We start from the raw sequence: 21,409 nt of genomic DNA, 5'->3' as shown, positions 1-21,409 counted from the left end.
CATTGAATAAGATTCTTTAAGAGACAACTTTTTAGTACTTTTTATCCCATAAATTGTACTTTTTTAATTTTCTAAAATATTCAACTTAGGAACATTAATTTTAACATACATGGTCTTGACGGAATAATATTCTGTAAGTGGGAACTATTTGGTACTTTTCTATTCTTAAAATGGTGCCCTTTAGAATCTTTATAATAGTTAACTGGAACACACGGTCCCTATTAAATGAGAATTTATTGAGACTGATTTTTGTACTTTTTCGTTTTTTCGATGGTACTTTTTGATATTTTTACGATATTGAACATAGTTAGGGTAGCGAAGCACCCAGGGTATGCTAGTATGTATATATATCCATGAGTCGATACGACGCACCACAAAAACATGCTTTTGCATATTTTGGTATCCCTGGTTATGGCTCATGGTAGCGGTAACTTTTCAGACGTCCGAGGTTGTCCTCGACTTTATGACGCTTGCTTGGCTTTTTCTCCTTCACTCGTAGTATTCTAAATGAATACTCCATTAAGAAAGTTATGGCTTTTTCAGTATATTAGAAGACGTCAAGATGTTTTTGTTCTTTGTTTATGTGAAAATTTGATATTTATTTTGAAGCTTCCTGGGATTGGCTCAATATGATCTTCTGGAGCATATTCTCAAGTTCCTCTGTTGATTAGTGATCGATATTTTTATTCACCCCTTGCACAATTTACTCATTTGAGTATTTAAATAAGTTTGCTCAGGATTGCAGTATAATGTCTGAGGATAACTTTAATATTATTTGTTATTTCCACTGGCCAATTTTTGATTTAAGGGAACACCCTCATAGCCAATATTGGTATCTGGAGAATACCAGAATACCATTGGTATGTGAGGACAGATTGTCCATCACATCCACATATCTTCCACCTGAAATGCGCTGGATATGAGATTTTTAAAAATCTCTCTTGGAGATTCTATTTGAATCCAGACCAATATTTTCATGATGATATCATATTCCCCATCAATTTTGATGGTAGGCAGTTAAATCTTTAATTATTTTCGATTGCTATATAACAAGGAAGAAATTTGTTTTTTTTGTTTTTTTGTTTCTAAGCAAATAATTATAGTTTGATTATGAAAATATTTTAATTTTTCCACATAAATGATTTTCTATTTGGAGAGATTTTATTTTAATTAAGTTAACTACATACATATTATAACTATAAAACATATTTATAATTTACTTTGTCGGTATCACAGGTAAATATTTATGATGATAGTATTTTAGCAGTTATGAAATATTTCTATTAAAGAGTATTAATACACATGACAGCATCCTTAATCACATGTTCAGCCTTGACCGACTTTATACCGTGTATCCAACATGTTATTTAGATCTTCAAAGAATTTTTTAGTTTACATAGTAGTTATTACTACTTGAAAACATAGATGAATGTTGTATGTACCGACGTAAATGCATACATATGTATGTGTATGTATCTAAGCATCTATGTATCTATCGACAACATATTTTATTTATCTTCATTAAATTATAGTAAATCATATTAACTTGTTTTATTTTATTTTGGTCTACATGTTTGTTTTGTTTTGCCATTTCAGATAAATCTGCCACGTGAAACGAGCAACATGATTGCTATAAGTTTAAAAGATGCCACCGGAGTTCAGCATGCTGAGGATTATATTAAACTGTCAGTTGGTGAATCTAAACATATTTATCCTACTAAGGTAAGAAGCAGGACAAAATCCAAGATGTAATTTAAGCATCTTGAATTTAAATTAAAAATTTTACTCATGTTTCTGGCAAAATTAAAAAGAAATAGAAACCAAAAAAAGAAAAAATGGACGAAACACACAAGTGAAATCTAGTAGACTCTAACAACTTGACTTGCATAATATTTCTATGTAATTGTTGCTCTAGTATTTACTAGTGTAGTTGTTACATACTTTATGGTCTGCCACATAAATGGTTTCTGTTCTACGTATCATCATTAGTGAAGTGCTTTAAATGCTCCTTAATATCGTTGATAAAAATGTAAAAAGATGAAGTTGTGATTGTGTTGTTTTCTTAAAAATGTATCTTTTTATGGAATCGACAACATAACTCCATATTTATTATTTTTAAATTTGGTACACTATGCCTCCGTGTTTTACGTTTATATTCTAAACATTCTGATACAAATATTTCGAAAATTCTGTTAGAATATTATTTCAAAAAAAAAAAAAAAAATAAAATAAAATCTGTTCCCAATTCCATTCCGATATAGTCCTGAGCACGAATTTAGTTTTTGATTTAAGCCAGTATTGACCTTGTTTTTGTACTCATATTTTTAAGTCAGTAATGAGCGTTAAAGTCGTATCAGAATGGGAGGTAGGGTTAATTACGGACTGATCTTCCTAAAACTTAGTACAGAGATTTTGGTTATTATAACATCAACGAGGTATTCTCATTTTTAAGGCATTATTGAGGTGTAGGTTAAAATAAAAATACAATTTGTTGGAGGAATTAATGTTTATATGATTTGTGTGAAATTTCTTCGTGTCGTTTTCGGAAGAGGACATTATATGGGAGTTTGGGTCTGTTATGAGCTGATCCACATAAAATTTAGTACTGGTATTTGAGTTTGTATTTTACTGTTACTTATAAACAGTTGTTTAGTTTTTCAGGCTGCTAAAGACGTACACGTGGGTACAGAAGGTTGATTAGGAGAGGAAAATAGGAAAGAGGTAGTTGTTATGACTTTCTGCAAAGATCTGTTCGTAATCACTGTTTCTATACATCAGTAGATACAATATACAACATGATTGTAAATTGAACAATTGTTTTAGTAGAAACATTTTTTACTTAAGGTGGTGATCAAAACATAAAATACAACTTATTAAGATTCTAATTTTTATTTTTTAGTTGTTATGACTTTCTGCAAAGATCTGTTCGTAATCACTGTTTCTATACATCAGTAGATACAATATACAACATGATTGTAAATTGAACAATTGTTTTAGTAGAAACATTTTTTACTTAAGGTGGTCATCAAAACATAAAATACAACTTAATAAGATTCTAATTTTTATTTTTTGCCCATTTTCACTTGGGTCATCGTTATATTGTATTGCAATATTCTACCCTACAAATACTTATTTGTATATGCTATTATATGTATAACCCAGCACTTAAATTGAATAAAAAGGAATTGTCCATTTGGAAGGGCAGTTCTAAACATATTTAATAATGTAAAAGTCAAAACATTAAAAATATTGCTTTAGTAAAATTTTATGTTTTACTATATATGTACATATGTTATAAATTATATATACATAATGAGTCTTTAATACTCATTATTTTTCTAAAGCTAGAAGCGTTAAGAGCGGATAAATCCCTCGCACAAAGACCAACCGAAATTATTTAAACATCTTCTTACTTACATATAATACACCACTATAGTGGGGAGGGTATTATGCGTTTGTGCTGATGTTTGAAACACCCAAAAATATTGGCCCTAGACGAACCTTTAAGTAACCAATCGGCTCAGAATCACTTTCTGAGTCGCTATTGAAAATGGTTGAAATCGGTTCATTATTTCTCCTATTTATTTCGCCTAAAGGCTCGATTAGGGCCAAATACCTTAAATGTTTTATAATGTCAACAAAAATCAGCAAAAATTAGTTTTGTAGAACAATAAATGACAATACTAATTTTTATAGTGATCGGGGCTCATTTGACCCTAACCCCCATACAAACTCCCCTTAAGAAAATGAAGGTCAAAACTCACTTATAATTACTAAAAAACTATTAAAATCTACATAAATGACTTTGAAGTAGACGTAAATTAATCTACCTAAATTTATAAGGATATGCCCATATTTACCCCTACTCCCCTATTAGCCCTCTTGTAGAAAATTTCTGTTTTTCAACAATAAGTAAAAATATTCCACACTAAAACAAATTAAATACTTTATGTTTTAAAAAATAGTCCACAATTTTAACATACTGACTGGTGTAAGGTCAGGTGTAAATGAAGTGTTAAGAAATTTTAGAACTATATTTGATATAAGCAATTTGAAATGAAATTGATTATTGGGATTTTATGCATTTATAGATTTGCGGTGGACCATTTTAACTAAAATGTTGATTTTCATCAGGAGGTTGTTGTCATCGAGAAAGGAAAAGTTGTGTATGGGTTTGTGTGTATGAGAATTGTGTTGACAACAATTTCTATACAAGTTGCAAACACAATTTTGCTGTTGTTTATATTTTTACTTACTGTGACTATTACTGTTCACTACATTTTCTCATAGTTACACTACTTTTTTTCTTCTTATTTTTCTATTTGTATTTTTATTGGTCATTATTTTTTTTTTGTTTCTCAATTTATTTACTCTGTTTTATTGACATTCTGAAATGATACAACAACAACGTAAACAACTTTAATCCATTTAAATACCATTTAAAAGGATTAAATCTTTAACTTTTTACGTGATGTGTTTAGCAAATTTTATAAATTAAATTCAAGTGGATGTAAGAACATGCATAGATTTCGTAACAAGTCATTTAGTAGTTTTGTTTTATTTAAATTTCACATACTGATTTCGATTTCGATGCAATGAAATGCCCATAATGAACAATTTGAATATATCGAATAGTGACTATTATTGAGATAAAAAGACCACAACAGTGCTTAAAAACAATAATTTATTCTAATTAGAAATAAAAATGTCAATAAGTGCTTTGCTTGGTTGATACTTATATTGTTAAATTAAAGGAACATTTTGAAAGAAAAGATTTCATGAAAGTATGTGAAACTTTTAGAAAGGGAAGATCATTTATGTCAATCTCGTAGATGTTTAAGTTATGTATACCGCAGTGATAGTCGAAGTCATTGTCGACGACGTCTATCAACGACAATGCATCCGTTCTGGTTAACGTTTCAGATTTTAGCATTATGAATCAAAGGCATGCAGACTTTTTATTTAATATTAAAAAAAGGCAATAAATTTTCTTTGGATAAGAAATAGTGGTACTGATGGTCAATTCTTAGCTATTCTAAAAACGGATCGACACTGCACCGTTTCTGAGGACGATATAACACCGCTCCTGGTAAGTGTGTAGAAAAAATAGAATTACCGAAGTGGTTGCTCTGGGATCAGAGAGTACTATAATAAAGTGGTGAAGTATTATTTCACAAGGAGGTGTCAGTAATTCTGTGGTAACGGAAAGCAGTGTCACATTTGTTCACTAGTTTGAAAAGTCCGGCTTCTCATCCTGACAGGGTAAACATGGGACTTACAGGGTAAATTATTAAAAGTCTCTTAATACTCGTATATCTAAGTTTAAGGATGTTAAATGGCTTTTTGTAGTTTTGTTAACCCTCTCAAAATTAAAGTCTTTGTGTTATAAGTATAATTAATACTTTTTTGGAATGGGCCAATCACATGAAAGGACCACTGTTAGAAAAACTACGTTTGCTACCAAGTATTTTATTATTGCTTCCAAATTATTGAGGCAGCAATAGAATAAAACCAAAAACTTCGACAACAAAAAAAGGAATTAATGTATAGTCGGGCATAGCCGATCATATGATACCCTACACAATTCGGTGTGTAAAAAATAAGGATTATTAAAAAAATATGACTTTATTCCGGAATATTTTTAATTTTGTTTATAGGCAAATTTGGCCTTCAAGTCATTTTCTGAAGGGGAGTTTGTATGGTGTCAAATGAGGCCCGATCATTACAAAAATCGGTAGTGCCATTTAAAGTTCTATAAGACTAAAGAGACTTTTCAATGGGCTTTGTCCTTATGCCAAAAAAGAGTTTGGGCCAAATTTCATCCAATTATCTTAAAAATTGCGACATGTACCTTGCGCACAAGGTTTAAATGGACAGCCAGCCAGAAAACGATTTTAAGCCGATTGGTACACCTTAAGGTGGGAATAGGACGAATACAAACATCAGCACAAACCCAATATACCTTCCCCACTAAAGTAGTGTAGGGTGTAATAAACTAACAAATAAACATATCCCAACGGGAAAAATATTCAGTATATGGGCCATACTAAACATAAGTACATCTAGCCGCATTGAAAAAAAGTTCATTGAATGCTTTTTAGAAGATTTCTAGTCGAAGAAATTGTAAAATGTCCTTATAGGAAATTACATTAATAATCATATTGACATATTCATTAAAACTTATAAAAATTGTATACAGCAAATTTTCATACAAAATTTGATACATAATCCTTTGGTAAATGTGCATTAATCCTTTTAGTAGAGGAAACAAAGTCCTCCTAGAGCATCCTTTGCGAAACTACAATGAAATATTAATATTGCATTTTTATAATATGTAGATGTGTTTTTAGAAAGCCTACGAATCTTTCTACGTCATTTAGAAAGATTCGTTTGTATTTCGTATATATCAAAAAAATTTTATTTTTATGCATTGCTACTTATTTAGGTAGCAGTTGCTTTAAAATTTTTGATTGTTGAAAAATATAATATAATTTATTATTATTATTATTATTATTATTATTATTATTATTATTATTTTGCTTCATCTATAACTACAGCTGCCAAAAGTTATAGTAAATGATTTGCTGCTAATTTTTGAACATTTTTAACTACAAAAGTAGTTATTTTTCGTTACTACAGCTACTTGTAGTTTAGTTATTTAAACACTGAAGGAAATCAAATAATATAAAAAATGGTTATATAATATCGAAGCACTTGATACACCATACAATATTCACTTATTTTTTTTTGTAATTATTGACTTATTGCAATATACTAATGTCAACTAATATTTTTTTCTTTTCTTTCTTTTTCTCTTTACTTTCTTCTCAATTGGTGTTAACATTTTCATAATCATAACTATTGTCATTATCATCCAAATTACTATTACAACTACTATCATCATCGTCGTCAACGTCATCCTCATTGGCAATGTTACAATGAAAATACAAACATTTTTCGAAAAAAAACTATCATCATCAACTACTACATTGACACTAAAATGCATCCTGTGGTAAATACAACGACAATTCATGCTGCTGCTGTTTATGATGCGATACTCTTGTTTTAATTTTTTTCATCTCCCATCAATGTTTTCTATTTTAATGTTGTTGACGATGATGACGCCATTGAACACTGAACAAATAATCGACCTCACCAACCGACCAACCAACAAACAACATGTTGATTTCATAATGTTGCTGCTGTTACTGATGCTGCTCAAATTGCTTCTCTTCAAATGGTTGTTTCACTTTCAATGGCAACTATACTTTTTAATGACATCGCTGTTGTTTTTATTGTTTGTAAATGGATTTTCATCTTCATACTTTTCCACCTCGATTGCTGTTGTCTTTATGTTGGTTGGTACTACTCCTCCTACTTCTGGTGCTTGTGATGTTGTTGATATTAGACAATCTTCTCTGTTGGTGACATTATATGCTTTGATTCTCCATTACCATTGTCATCGTTTTGGATGAGTTCTGATGAACAAATTGTCGCTATTGATAGACTAACAGGTATGTATTGATTGCATTTGTTATTTTTATGATTATTTGTAAATACTGCATTATACTTATTGTTATTTAAATGTTTAAAATCCAAGTAAATACGTTATTGTTGTTCCCGTTAACCAAATAATGGTATTTAACATAGTAAATGTACAAATAGTAAATGTACAAAGAAAAATGTTGTAAGTACGCTAAGGTGTGACGATGTATTGTTAAAATCATGTACTATCTTAAATTAAAAAAAAATTGTTTAGAAAATTATTAAATAGTTAAGCAATTTACATGTAATTTGGGTTATATATGATCTCAAATATGTTAATATAAAGCTGATATATGGCAAAATACATCGTCGTTGGTACAATGGAAGATCATATACCAATTTTTGTTAACTTATTTTAAAAAGATAGAGCTTTACTAAATCATGGTTGATGTTTTAATGGAAATGTCCTTATGCACTTTTTGATGTGATTATTATACTTTACTTTCCTGTTGTCAGCTATAAAATTTATTTTTAAATGTTTTATGTGTGACATACCAAAATGATGACAGTAACTAAGTACTTAAAAATATTATTTTTATTATTATTTTCATCTAATTATTTACACCTTGTTTAACTTTGTTTTATTCATTATTATTTAAAAAACAACGCCCCTTCTGAGTCTAATGTCTAACAGACCTCACAAAGCAACTAAATGTAAAAGGAAGAAAAAAATTAAGTAAAATGCATCCAGGTGTAAATCATTTCATGAAATTTTACAACCATTTTAATCAGTAAATCGAAGAAGACCCTGAAAAAAATCTTTCAGCTGACATTTTTTCTGTCTCTTAAACGTTGCACTATAACAAACATTAAAAGCAACAATAAAAAGGTTGGTTGCAAAATGAACAAACATTGCTGTTAAAATAACAAAAGCAAAAAAAATACTAGTATTTTTAGTTAAAAACAAGTATGAATGTATAGTCGGACATGGCCTACCATATGATAACCTACACCAGTCAGTTTGTTTAAAATGTGTATTTTTTAAATTAATATAGAATTTAATTTGTGTTTTATCTTGGTTCAAACGAGGCCTGTAACTACATATTTGGAATCATAAAATAAATTATTATCCTACACATAGAAAAACTTAATTCATATCTGGAATGAATTTGGCAATAAATATTATGAATCGAACATGATTTTTTCCCAAACTATTTTTATTCAGAATATTAAAAGTTCAAAATGTGTTTGAATTTGTACATGACGGAAATTTTTAAAATTTTTACTTTATTCTACGATATATAATTGTAAAAGAAGTTGATTATCTATTAATATGTTTCCATATTTAGATACTAATTCATTATGAAATATTGGAAAACAAAATCCTAAACAACAAAACATCAATAAACATAGTAAAAACATATATTCTTCATAACATCCGACCAATTTCGCGAACATTTCATCGATTGTAATTTAAAATCATCTGTATACTTTGTTAGTGTATTGCTATACTGAAAATAATCTATACACGAAAAATGTCGTCCATTGTACGAAATGCTTTGTACCATGAAATTCTTTTGTAATATATACAAAATTGTACGAAATATTTTATTTTATTTCACTGGAAATCAGCTGCCTTATTTCATGAGGCAGCTGATTTCCAGTCAATTTAAAATTATGTTTAATTTTTACTTAAAATTAGAAAAGAGGTATTTTAAATCATATTTCGAACTTTTCGTATGTATGTATTACGATAAAAGTAGTTATAAAATTTTTCTCGTAAACTAGGCATGTAAAAATTCAACTTTGAAAAAGGTGGAAGTAAATATTCCACTTTTTTTAATATATGTTCCAAGTTATTTCTGTATCAATTACATTTGATGGGAAAATTATAGAGATTTAACATTTTTTCGCAGATGTAAAAATACTTTTGAAATTTTTTTAATAAAATGTAGAAAAAAATAGGGTAGAAGGGGGATTATGCGCCACTTTTTTTGAGGCGGCCTCAAATTAAAACCACAATACATATTCTTAATTTTTTTCTTTGGTTATCTTGGATCGGATACTTAGATATGTTGGTTTTAGTTTTATTCCTTTCAATATTTCCTAAGACATCCACATGTACATATTTTTTTAACTTTTCCGCACTGACCAAAAATGGCGATACCCCCATCCATGGGGTAAATGCACCAAGGGGTTAGTGCTGATTTGTCATTATTAAAATAAAATAAAAAAACCTACAAAAATAAAAACTTATTTTGTGTTTTATACTTTAATTCATTAAGCAAAGTATAATAAACCAGATATTTATTGTTTATTTCACAAAACTTAAAAAAAATTAAAACAAATTATTACTGATTTTTTCTATAGTTTAACCAAATTTTGTTCTACATCACTAGATTATATATATTTGGCGCATGTGCCCACGGGTTGTTCTGGGGTTTAGTTTCAATTTTTTTTCGGGCTTCAAATTATATTATCGAAAATATTATGTCTTATTGTTCACTATTATTGACGTGAACAATAAGTTCACACAGTGAAATATTTTCAAAGTCCTTTGGAAAACAATCATGTCTGCCTCCCATCATATGTAAAGTTAATGTTTCAAATTTTCAGGGATGATAGATAATCGATAAACGAAAATAAAATTTTTATAATGCGATAAAATCGATTACTCAGTTTTCAAGTTATTCGATATTGGCAGATGTGACCCTATGGCTATGATCCCCCTTCTACCCTACACTTTTTTGCCCTTGATAAACTAAACAAGAAATTAAAAAAGGCTTAATTTGTGGCAAAAATATCATTAAGTCCCGGCATACATTACCATAAATTAATATCATTATTGCTTACAAAGCAGAAATCAGAACTATATCATGTTACTGTAGCAAGGCCACAATTTCTATAACTTACTTTACTTTGCAAGATATTGCAAACAGTTATAATTTGATTCAAAACATAAAAACTTTTTACTTGTGCAATTAAAATTAACCACACATATCTCAAATCAATGTCACAAACAATGTTCTAAAATCGAACGTAAAAGTCTAGAGGTAAAACTTGATAACACTTTGTATAGAAATTATTTATCTTAATTACGAAACGATGTGTGTTAATGATTAATAAATGTTTCATACATAGGTAGTCCAAATGTTTTTTTTTTGCCTTAATTACCCTCATTAAACTAAACATATTAGTAAAGTAATATCATTAACATTGTGTTACAATTCCAGATGCAATTTACTCACAAATTCTGTAAATATTAATAAGTTGCAAAACTTTTGTTTTTTTCTTCTCTTCATTAATTGTATTATGTAATTCGTCTTGTTTTCGTGGAAATGACTTGCACAAATCCCTGAACAATTTATTGCATTATATGTCCATAAAACTTTTTTTGTTCTTCATGACTTTTTAACACTTTTGTGTCACTGGTTTTCCTATTATTGACAGTAAATATACATACATAAATTTGAGTACAAAAAGCCTATTTATTTTTGCGGCTGTCTGTTTGCAAATGTGTTAAATAAGATTTAAAGATGATAGTGACAAGTTTTACACAGTAGTTCAAAGTTGAATTTTCACATTATTTCGATTTGAAAACCAAAACAAACCCAGCAAATCTATACTTATTTGGTAAGAAGGCAAGTACTACTGGAGCAAAGTTTACTTGATTGAAGTAGAGTTTATTCCATTGAAGTACTGAGAAAGACCTGAAGAATTTATGATTTTAACACAGGCTCGTCATAGGAGGGATGTCTTTTTTATTTGATTCCAAATTCACTACATCTGAAATCATTCTCAGGAAGTATTTTGTATGTTCTTTTTTAGAAGTTATTATTTATATAATACAACTAATATGACTCAAATAATATTAACATATCATTTAACTCAAATAAAATAGGTATAATTCAGAAGATTTCAGTACAAACAAATATACCTTAGATTAAAAGAAATTGGATTCTTTTCGCTTCTTTGGACGTCAATAAACATCACTTCCACAGAATTAAAAAAATTCACTTAGTGCTACATTTCAAGTGGTGATAAATATTATTCTTTTGAGAGTACTTGGTTTTATTTTAGCTAGGAACATTACATATATTAAATTTGGAAGCATTTTACTGAGAAATTACAGTTTTTTTATACGTAGTTCTATAGAAATAAACCTTCCAAATTCTACATTAATGAGACTTTGGAATTAATAAAAATCTATAAAAGTGGACTTGAGATTTTTTGCTTGATTACGACGAATTATGTCCATAAATATTTAATACATTTTCGGTACTAGACAAAAATAATATTCGCTGCTTTTGTATAAACATACATTTTTCACAGTCCCCTGAGTTTTTGTATTGTATGCAGATCTGTTAAAATAATGATATCATTGTTATAAGATAATTTAACTTAATTTGAATTATTAATCCAGCAGACTTATAAAAAAATGAGTAATCCGTACTTAAGCTGATTTGCAGCTGTTCAAAAGTATAATATGTAGGTCAAGGATTTCTATACAATTTAACAATAAAATCTATGAAATACAATTTTACATAGTTTTATTTAATTTTTAAAAGCACAATAGTTCGGAAGGTATTTTGAGTTTGCTGTTAATTGTAACGTTCAAAATATTGGTCCATAAAATATCGGTTAAGTATCAATTCCTTAGTCTGCCCAGTTGTGTGTCCATATTAAAAGATAACTTGATAAAATATTATTCTTACATCTCTCTCACGTCCATAATTCACTTAAAAACATTACCAAACGATAAAATTCGGAAGAAATATACAAAGATACATTCATTCACTAATATTTTTTAAGATTTGCTATCAAGCTTTCCACTTTCAGAAATTAAATATATACTATTTAAAGTTGTTTCTTGGTCTTTATATTTGTCATTCTCGAGGTCGAGGTTCCTTTAAAGTGGTATTATAGTACATAAAGCAGTCCCTAAAAACCTGTATATTTGTTGTCAAAAACCTAAGATCTGAACATCTTCACAAAGAAATATTTTTTGGTGCATATTTTCCCATTTTATAGTGCATTTATAAGCGCATATTTTTAATTTTTTAGTGCATGAAAATCCTTGCCCTGATAATAAGTATGGATTTACTGAAACCAGTGTACAAAATACTTGTTCATTTGCGGATCCATCAAGTGTAAAAATCTTAATTTTGGTTATTGTTACTACTTTTTTTATTGGATTAAAGTGATTTCATAATGTACTTATATTTCGAATTATCGGTTTGATATAAGCTCGAATCTACATATGAAAGAGTTAAGTAGCAAAAAAAGAAGAGAGTTTTTCAAATCTATATATTTATAATTCTAATACAGATAATGGCGAATTTTGTCTTTCTAATATTAGCTAAAAGTACATACGTAATTAATTTCTGTCATATCACACTCTCTGGTTCATAATTTAATGTCCGTCTATCCGATATTTCTGATGGGATCACATGTCACAATTATGAATTTCCATGCAGAGTGAGTCGGTCTAATGTACATACATACATACATACATATGTATGTATTTGTAAGTGCACATTCTTCAATTAACTAAGAACATCTCATTTTTAGAATGATAATAAATTTTGAACTTAAATTGTTTATGTTTAAATTTAAATTTGTAGTGATATCTGGTATTCATTTTGTATCACTAACAATCACCATATCCAAGATTCAGGAAAGGAATATGATATACAATACGCATTTCTATATGTAGAATTTCTTATAGAATTATATACTTTCTAAGAAATTATACTCTCAATATTCTGTCCATTGTGTTAATATTGCTGACAAAATATTTTGGAAGAGTATGTATCATATTCGTGTACTACATAGGTATCCTACATACATGTGTATATTCTTTATTATCAACTCCCAAAAGAATTATTATTTTGTACAATGGGTTTTTGGTTTATTTGTCTATTGTTATTGTTGTTAAATTTTTTGTCAGTCATTTGTTGACGGCTCTACTGTTGTGACAGTGACAATGACAATAGTACTTTGTAGGAGCCACTAGTATTGTCAAAGTATGTAGTTTTGCATTCATTTCGTGTTTTTGTTATTAATGTGGTATTTTAGCCATGTGTGACAGGTGATCATAATTTTCCCCGTAATAATGATGATGGAAATAAAAATTCCTCAGTGCTCATTATACATAAATGGCACTTTTATACGAATACGAACACGAACACATTGACAAAGAACATACACATACAGTCAATCATAGATACATACATACTATGTATATGTACATACATACGTACGGATACTTTTATTTACTGTCAGATAGTAACACAATGGACGTTGGACATCATTTATGCAAGCCGTTGTTTCATCGTACGCATAATATGTTTTAATATTCCCCAAAGGACTTTATAACATCGTTGTGGTGGACATAAAGATAGAAAAGAATTGAAACATAAAAAATATGACATTTTGCCAAAGGTCTTATTAAGTAGATTAATTGAAATCGACTGTAAATCTTTGAGTTTAATTAATTTCTAATGATTTAAAGTGTTTCGATGATAGTAATGAAGTTCTATTAACCCGCGAGAATTATGCAGAAGGATGTTTTTATTATCGAAGGAACAATGAATATATATATTGGAAGGAACTAATAAAGTGGCTATAATAATTCTATCACATATAATGAATATACTAATGGAGAGAGAGTAATAGCTACTCAATAGTTTATTTCATAGCCTGGATAATACATCAGTCAATAGACTAGAATAAAGTTTTTTAAACATGTTTAAATTCTACAATATAGATAAGTGAATACTTCATTATATAGACTAGTAAATAAAGTAGTCCATACCATATGCATACATACATTAGACTAGTTCATATAGTAGTCAGTATAGTAGTTATAAAACAGTCCATCGGCTGATCAATAGTATAGTCTTATCTCATAATTTAAAGAATAGTCTTTAGTTAGAATAACTTTCTGAGTCGATTAAGCTATGTCCGTTTATTTGTCTGTATGTTCATGTAAACCTTGTACGCACTCTACGCGTCGTAATTTTTAAGATAATTGGATGATTTTTCAGGACGCCTCTTTTGATTCATGGACGAACACTTATGAAAATGGTTGAAAACGGTCGTTTTTTCACCAAGACTCCCTGAATATAGCTTTTGATAATCTTCAGCTTCATTTAACCTTAGCTCAATTCTTCAAGTTTTTTGGCTTCTTTCAGTAAAATACATATGTTAGAACCAAGGTACAATTTCAAGGCTTTACTATTGAAAATGTATCAGATTTAATATTCGTATTTAGTATAGACTATAGCCCGACTATAGTTTCTTCTTTGATTTTATAATAGTACTACAGCATCTGAATTTATTTAAGAGATAAATTAGGAATATAAGAGATAATTATGAATAGTGACAAAATTTTATTCCGATCTAAAGTGTTACCTTTTGTAAAAAGTAAAACGAAAACTTATCGGAATGAAACCACTTAAAATTTTTATAATGAAATTGAAATACAATTGTTTTTTAAAGTTTTCACCAAGATATTTGCTAAATTTAATCCCACTTTCGATCATAATGTTATTCTGTGACAGGATGGTAAATTCATATCTAAATTTTTACAGAAAATTATGAACCCCTTATTTGTAAAAACACTTTCGCTTGGGTTGAAATATTTGTATTCCAATTTTGCAGAATACAAAAACAATTTATATGAAAAGTTAAGTGAAGTGAGGGAAAGGGATTAACACAATAACAATCTTCGGAACTAAAAAGCCTAGAATCCTGGGATTTTTTTTAATCAATCCGAATTGGCATCCCTAGTAAATATGTACCTATATTAAAAATGAATTGAATCATTTAATTTTCCCACCTAAATATTTCACTTTTTTCTTTATATTCAATTTAAACTAACATTAACTTGGATTAACTTTTTATCTTCTGGTAATTTTGAAAAATATTAATTTTAATAAACGCAATCTTTACTCAAAAGCCATATACATAAAAGTTTTTGTAATACTTATTACATATTTAGGTAGTGGTTCTGATAAAAAGACGCATGTGAAAATATTTATAACAACTAACTTACATGGTACAAATATTAGCTTCGGTTTTCTTTATTTTCTATGATACCCTACTTTGAGCATTTTTTTTTAAATATGGAAATGTATGTCGTTAAGAAATCATTGTCAGGACATTGTTAAACTATAATAGTGTCAGACATCTGACTATCGTGTAAATACGTTATTACCATCTTTGTAAGATAATTGTTGAACATTTTTATTGCATCGGATAACGGTAACTTTATGTTGTTTGAAATTTTGTTATGTTATAAGAATAATTCCCAAACTGTTTTGCGAAATCCAAAGAAATCGGGCTGAATATCGTTTATACAAAAATCGTTTATCGTTTTTTGAATATAAGTATTCTAAATGCCTTTTCCGTCTTATTTATTGTAAAAACATTAAATTTTAAAATTAACGTAATGTATATATGTACATATGTATGTATGTAAATCTACCATTACATTACCATATTGTAGGTCAAACGATATTCATCAATACCGTTCATTCTTTTATTTCTTATTATTTAATAAGTATTTCGTTCAACATAACAACCGAATCAGAATCAGCCAACAAGTACTTATTAATTCTAAAACCAATTACCAACTTTTTCATTTAATACTTTTTTCATCTTTTACCGCTTTGTAAAGTTGGATGGATGGTGCTTTTTTCACCCATTTTTTTAATATGTTTTGGTGATGCAACATCAGAAAGCCCCCCATCAAATAATGTTGTGTTTAAAGCACACGTACACGTTCAAACCTTTTTTATTATTATTTAAGTTGTTGTTTTTGTTATTGCTATTGTTGCATTATTATAACCATAAACTCTTTCTGCACCTACTTTAAATATGAATATGTATGAAGGTACTGAATGTGGATTTGTGTACGTAGTGTGGTAGCAGTTGATGAAAGTATTAGAAGTAGCAGTAAGTAGTTGTAGCATCCATGTAAGTTTTGGCTGCAAGTAGGTATGCAGTTGTATACAAAATTTACCACAAATCCAATGCAACCAAACTAATGCCAAATGTGTATTAAAAACTTCCATGCTTTACCACCACATCACACCTCTCAACCCCTTTTGAAACCAACAAACGAACCCACATCATGTTTGTTACCTTCTTGCCAGTTAGGCTTCCGAAAATATATGTAACAAGTTTTTTCCTCATTGCTTGTATGTTTGAGGTAGTGGCAATAGAAATATGTATTTATGTAGTAAGTACAACGTGGTATGAGTACTACATGCAACATGCAAATATAAAATAACTTTTCCCTTTTTGTTCATTCAAATAAAACATTGTTCCTATAAAATCCGGCCCTTATTCTAGAAATCCAAATAACAAACAGTTATTGTTCAAATCTGTTATTATATACAATTTGCAAATCAATTGAACATATTTGTACAACTGATTAAAAATTTCATGTTTTAGGAAATCTGATATGAATTTATTGATTAAATTTGTATTCATTATGGAATCGTTCTAACAATAAGTACCCAGCAAAAACTTGGTAATGACTTGCAATTGTAACCACTAACCTAAATAGAAGTACTTAAATAACGTATTTTTAATACTGTGTTATATATGTACATAAATACTTTCTTAACCATTAGTCGGCTTTTGTATGATTGTGAATTCGACATATATCTGTAAATTTTTTATGCTACAGATATAATATCCAAAAAATTATTGAAGTTCTAAAATTGGGACCACATTGGACGCGAAAACGTGATATTGATTGCCAAATGCTCAAGGCACTTTATCCCTTCGATGGAGTTTTAAGAGTTAACACTTACATTTAAATTCCTTAATCTTTCCTAAAAATTGGATTGTATTCAGCAAACAATATTAAATTTCTAATACGTTCCTACAACAATTGAGGATCTTCGCTCCGGAACGGCCAGAGTCACACTCGGCCAAAGATTGTCAAACCAGCGACAGCTGTATCAACTGAAAGTTTTTTTTTCTCAGGAAAGAACTATCGGGCAGATTCGAACTGTTACAACAACATTTCTAATATACAACGATTGTCTACCCAGGTACACCGATTTACACGTGTTGCTGCTACAACAACAAAATTTTTAAAATAACAATTTTGATATAGTCCCTTGTTCTGTACAACCAAATTTCAAATGAACAATTCTTAAATTTTAAATATTTCCAGTCTTTATATGTATGTGTGTATGTATATGTATTTGCTTCTATTTTCCCATTTGTTGTTGTATTTTAAATTTGAAATGGTGATTTTATTTTTAGTTTTTTTTTTATGTTTTTGTAAACCATGTTATTATTGCTGCTGTTTTTGTTCCTGTTACATTTACTCAATTTTTTTCTATTCATTTCTGAACGCTTTCATTTTATAGGAGTTGGCAGAGTACTTGGAAATCGTTATAAATTGGGCGAAAAAGTGCTAGTTACCAATGGCGATAAGGCAAGCGGCAATTTTATAAAATATGATGTTGAAGTTCGTGATGCCGATGTGGTAAGTTTTTTTTCATTTTTGTTCTGCACATTCATACATTGTTATAAATAGCAAAAATGTATTTAGAATTCAGAAATATAAATACCTTAAATAACAAAATTGATGTGGTATTCTTGAAAATAAATTTAGAGAGACATATGTACCTACATTTATTATGGATGTAGAATCTTTTTTCGGTATAACAAATGGCAATTTCGTTTTGAATTAATTCGATTATTTTTAAAGAAAATTTAATATTTTTGTTATAACGTATAAAATTTTACATTACAATTTCGTACGATTGTAAAATTTTAATACCGAAATGACACAAACTATAAAATATATACATCTTTTCGAGTTTAATTTGTTTTTACCTTTATAAAACGGTATTGCCCCATTTACTGACGACATCCCTGATAGAATAATGCTTAGTTAAAGTTCCTGTATTAAGAGTCATTACAACATTTATCTAGTCCAATACTTATCCTTGTTGCTTTAAAATTAAGCCTTGGCAGTAAAGCGCAAACATACCTATTTTTTCAAAGCTGATTTTTTATGATAAACTCATACAAGTGATAAATAGAAATTTTACCCTCCTGTTATTTTCATGTGGATCAACATTGGAACCTAATGTTGCTAGTTCGTCAACTACATCGTTACTATGACTATCGTATGTTATATGTCTGACATATGGACAGCAATATCCGTGCCAGTATCTATCTTGGACCCGTCTATAATTACTGCACACCCTCGAACAGTTTATCGGATCTAAGCCATTCGATCTAACTGTTTTATAGGCGCAGATCTGAAGTCATAATTCTGTAAACTGAAATTACATCTCGATAAGATTTGACTTATAAAGTCATAACAAATTGGGGATAAGTTGGGACGTCGGAAAGCGATTGTTGTGTAATCCTTATTGCGCATTTGATGCGCAATAATTGATCTTCTTTCTAAGTTTGATAGGTCTCAAGGCCTGCCAACAAACAATACATTCTAGATAATTATAATTCTAACAGGCTAAGCTTAAAAAAATATTTTTTTTACATGATATAGCGTTCTTTATCTTCATTATATGCCGACTTTAATATAAATATTTAATTCATAAATACTACAAGTTTTGTTGCCATGGCACTACTTCACAGTCAATGTAGTGTTTAGCATCGGATTTTTTCACTCTGTTTTTATTTTTCTGCTTTTTTGTCGATATGCAAAAAGTTCGACTATTGCAATTTCAACGTTCTTTATACTTTTATTTTTCTTTTCAATTTTTTTATTTGTTGGTTTTTATTTGTACTCAATTTCGATTAAAGTACTATTTCTCCTACTAAACGTTTTTATTAGATTTTACGTAATTGGGAATGTGATCTTAGTGTCAAAAGTAATATAATAGAATAAGGCAGAGGTTTTTTAAATTTTAGAAAAAAAACAAGTCAGAAACAATTATTAATAAATATCCTTTATTTGCAATTTAAAATTTTTTAATGTTTATAAGTACCAATGAATTGTACATTTTTAAAAACATTTTCAGTTTTTTCTCAAATATAATAAATCATGCGATGGGTTTTTTTAAGAATATCGAATCAAATTGAATTCACCCTCATGATGCAATCGTGTCAAATTAAATCTTTATTAATTATCTACTTTATGATTTCTGGTCAATACTTCCCTTTAAAAATCCATAAAATTTAATACAATGTATTTTACATAAATAAATTTTATTTTCTTATTCCCCACTTGTACCATATATTTTAACATATTTTTCTTCTTTCAGATACAATTTGCAAAGTCATATGATATTTTTAGTGGTTCATTGTATCGAGGACATTTTGTTGTACGCAATCATTTGCAAGTGGATAAATTTACAAATTTGGTAAGTTTTACTGTCAATGAAAAATTTCCATTGCATTCAGCAGGATTTATTTATAAGATTTATAATCATTTTTCTTTGTTCGTACAATAAATAAGAATCAAGCCAGCAGTTTTGGTTTGAATAGTTTTACTTTTGAAAAACTATTTCACTGTAGTTTCATTACTTACATACATATTTAGAACGTTCTTCTTGAGTATTTCAAAAGTATTTCAATTCAATAAAGTTTTGCAAGTTATTTATTACTATTGCATATTTTACGTTTTTAATTACAGGTGGCTAAAAACATTTCAAAATGTGCTAGTATTTTAGAAAACATTCCCGTTAAGTTGTTCTCTTGTGTGCTGAAATCCAAACAAGCATTGGGCCAACAATTGCTGGAGCATTATAAGATTGCACCTGTATTTGAGGCTGAATCGGGACGTTATGCCTGTCAAATTGAATTAAAAAGCACATTTAATGAAATCTTGAGTATTGTGAAAACTAATGATATACATTTCGAATTGGAGGTAATTTCATATCTTCTATCATTTTTCAATTGTTTAAATTGTTACAAAGCGATTGCAACATTAATTGTATTAAACCTAATTTTTCCATATTTTTAAGGTTTCTTTACCAACTGGTTTAACCGATAATCTATCGTTAAAATTCGTGCCTGGAATTAAAGTAACACCAGACACACTCATATCGGATGATTTGAAAGAGCAAGATTTGACCGTAACCGGTTTAGATAAAGTTTTACAAAAAGTCGAGGTAAGTTGGAAAACGTCTTAAAATTTTACGGTTTGCGTAAAAAGTTTTACAAACTATATGTAAGTCTCTAAACACGACCAGTCTTGAGTCTTGAATCAATATCATCGATGCAATTCTATACCATAAACATGCCTTTGAATGGGCTCAAATTCTCTGATAAGATCAAAATTATACTTTTTAATCCTTTTCCTCGCATCTAACAGGGTTTTTATTGTAAGGAAATGTTTGTTTCATAAAAGCGAAAAATATGCAATCACATTTTTAAATATGGTTAAGATGCAATTACTATTATTTGTTGATTGGTAGATATAACATTTTTTAAAACTTATTAAACTAAAGAGATGTTGACCGTTGACTTTTATTGACTAAAATACAAATTGGTATTGGTAGTAGCATCATTAACTTAGTTCGTGAAAGAAGTGAAGATTGCTGCCTTTGTTTCTACACTTCCCAATGTTGACGAACAAAGTTTTAAAACATGTGAATAAATATATATATGTTAATGATTCCAAAAACGGTAGCTAGAAAGTCTGTTTTTGATATAATCCCATATTCTCTCTTAAATGGGTAATGTGGTTTAAAATTACTCACAATAAACACTGCGAATCACTTAATAAGGTATTGAATTTTTTCAAATTTGAACGAAAATATCTTGTAAACTAAATATTGGAGGATTACAAAATTATGAAATTTTAAAAGCCATATTCTTATTTTTATTTATCTAAAAAAGTTCCTTCTAAAGACATTTGAACAAAATGTTTTGTTCATGCTATTAGAAAATTTAGCATAACTATTCCAGATTTTTATAG

At 28.8% G+C, this 21,409-nt stretch overlaps 1 protein-coding gene across 1 annotated transcript in view; it reads left to right on the top strand.

Moving 5' to 3' along the window:
• Positions 1-21,409, top strand: part of LOC111675432 (nuclear pore membrane glycoprotein 210) — a 96,439-nt gene that overhangs the window by 13,049 nt on the left and 61,981 nt on the right. Inside the window, exons 15-20 of the mRNA XM_046954595.1 lie at positions 1,597-1,722; positions 7,409-7,514; positions 17,880-17,998; positions 19,752-19,850; positions 20,123-20,356; positions 20,454-20,600. Of these exons, the coding sequence (XP_046810551.1) occupies positions 1,597-1,722; positions 7,409-7,514; positions 17,880-17,998; positions 19,752-19,850; positions 20,123-20,356; positions 20,454-20,600 (831 nt within the window). The remainder of the gene's footprint in view (positions 1-1,596; positions 1,723-7,408; positions 7,515-17,879; positions 17,999-19,751; positions 19,851-20,122; positions 20,357-20,453; positions 20,601-21,409) is intronic.

This window comes from Lucilia cuprina, chromosome 6, assembly GCF_022045245.1.
Source record: "Lucilia cuprina isolate Lc7/37 chromosome 6, ASM2204524v1, whole genome shotgun sequence".
Lineage (NCBI taxonomy): Eukaryota > Metazoa > Arthropoda > Insecta > Diptera > Calliphoridae > Lucilia > Lucilia cuprina.
This window is presented reverse-complemented; position numbering and strand designations above follow the sequence as displayed.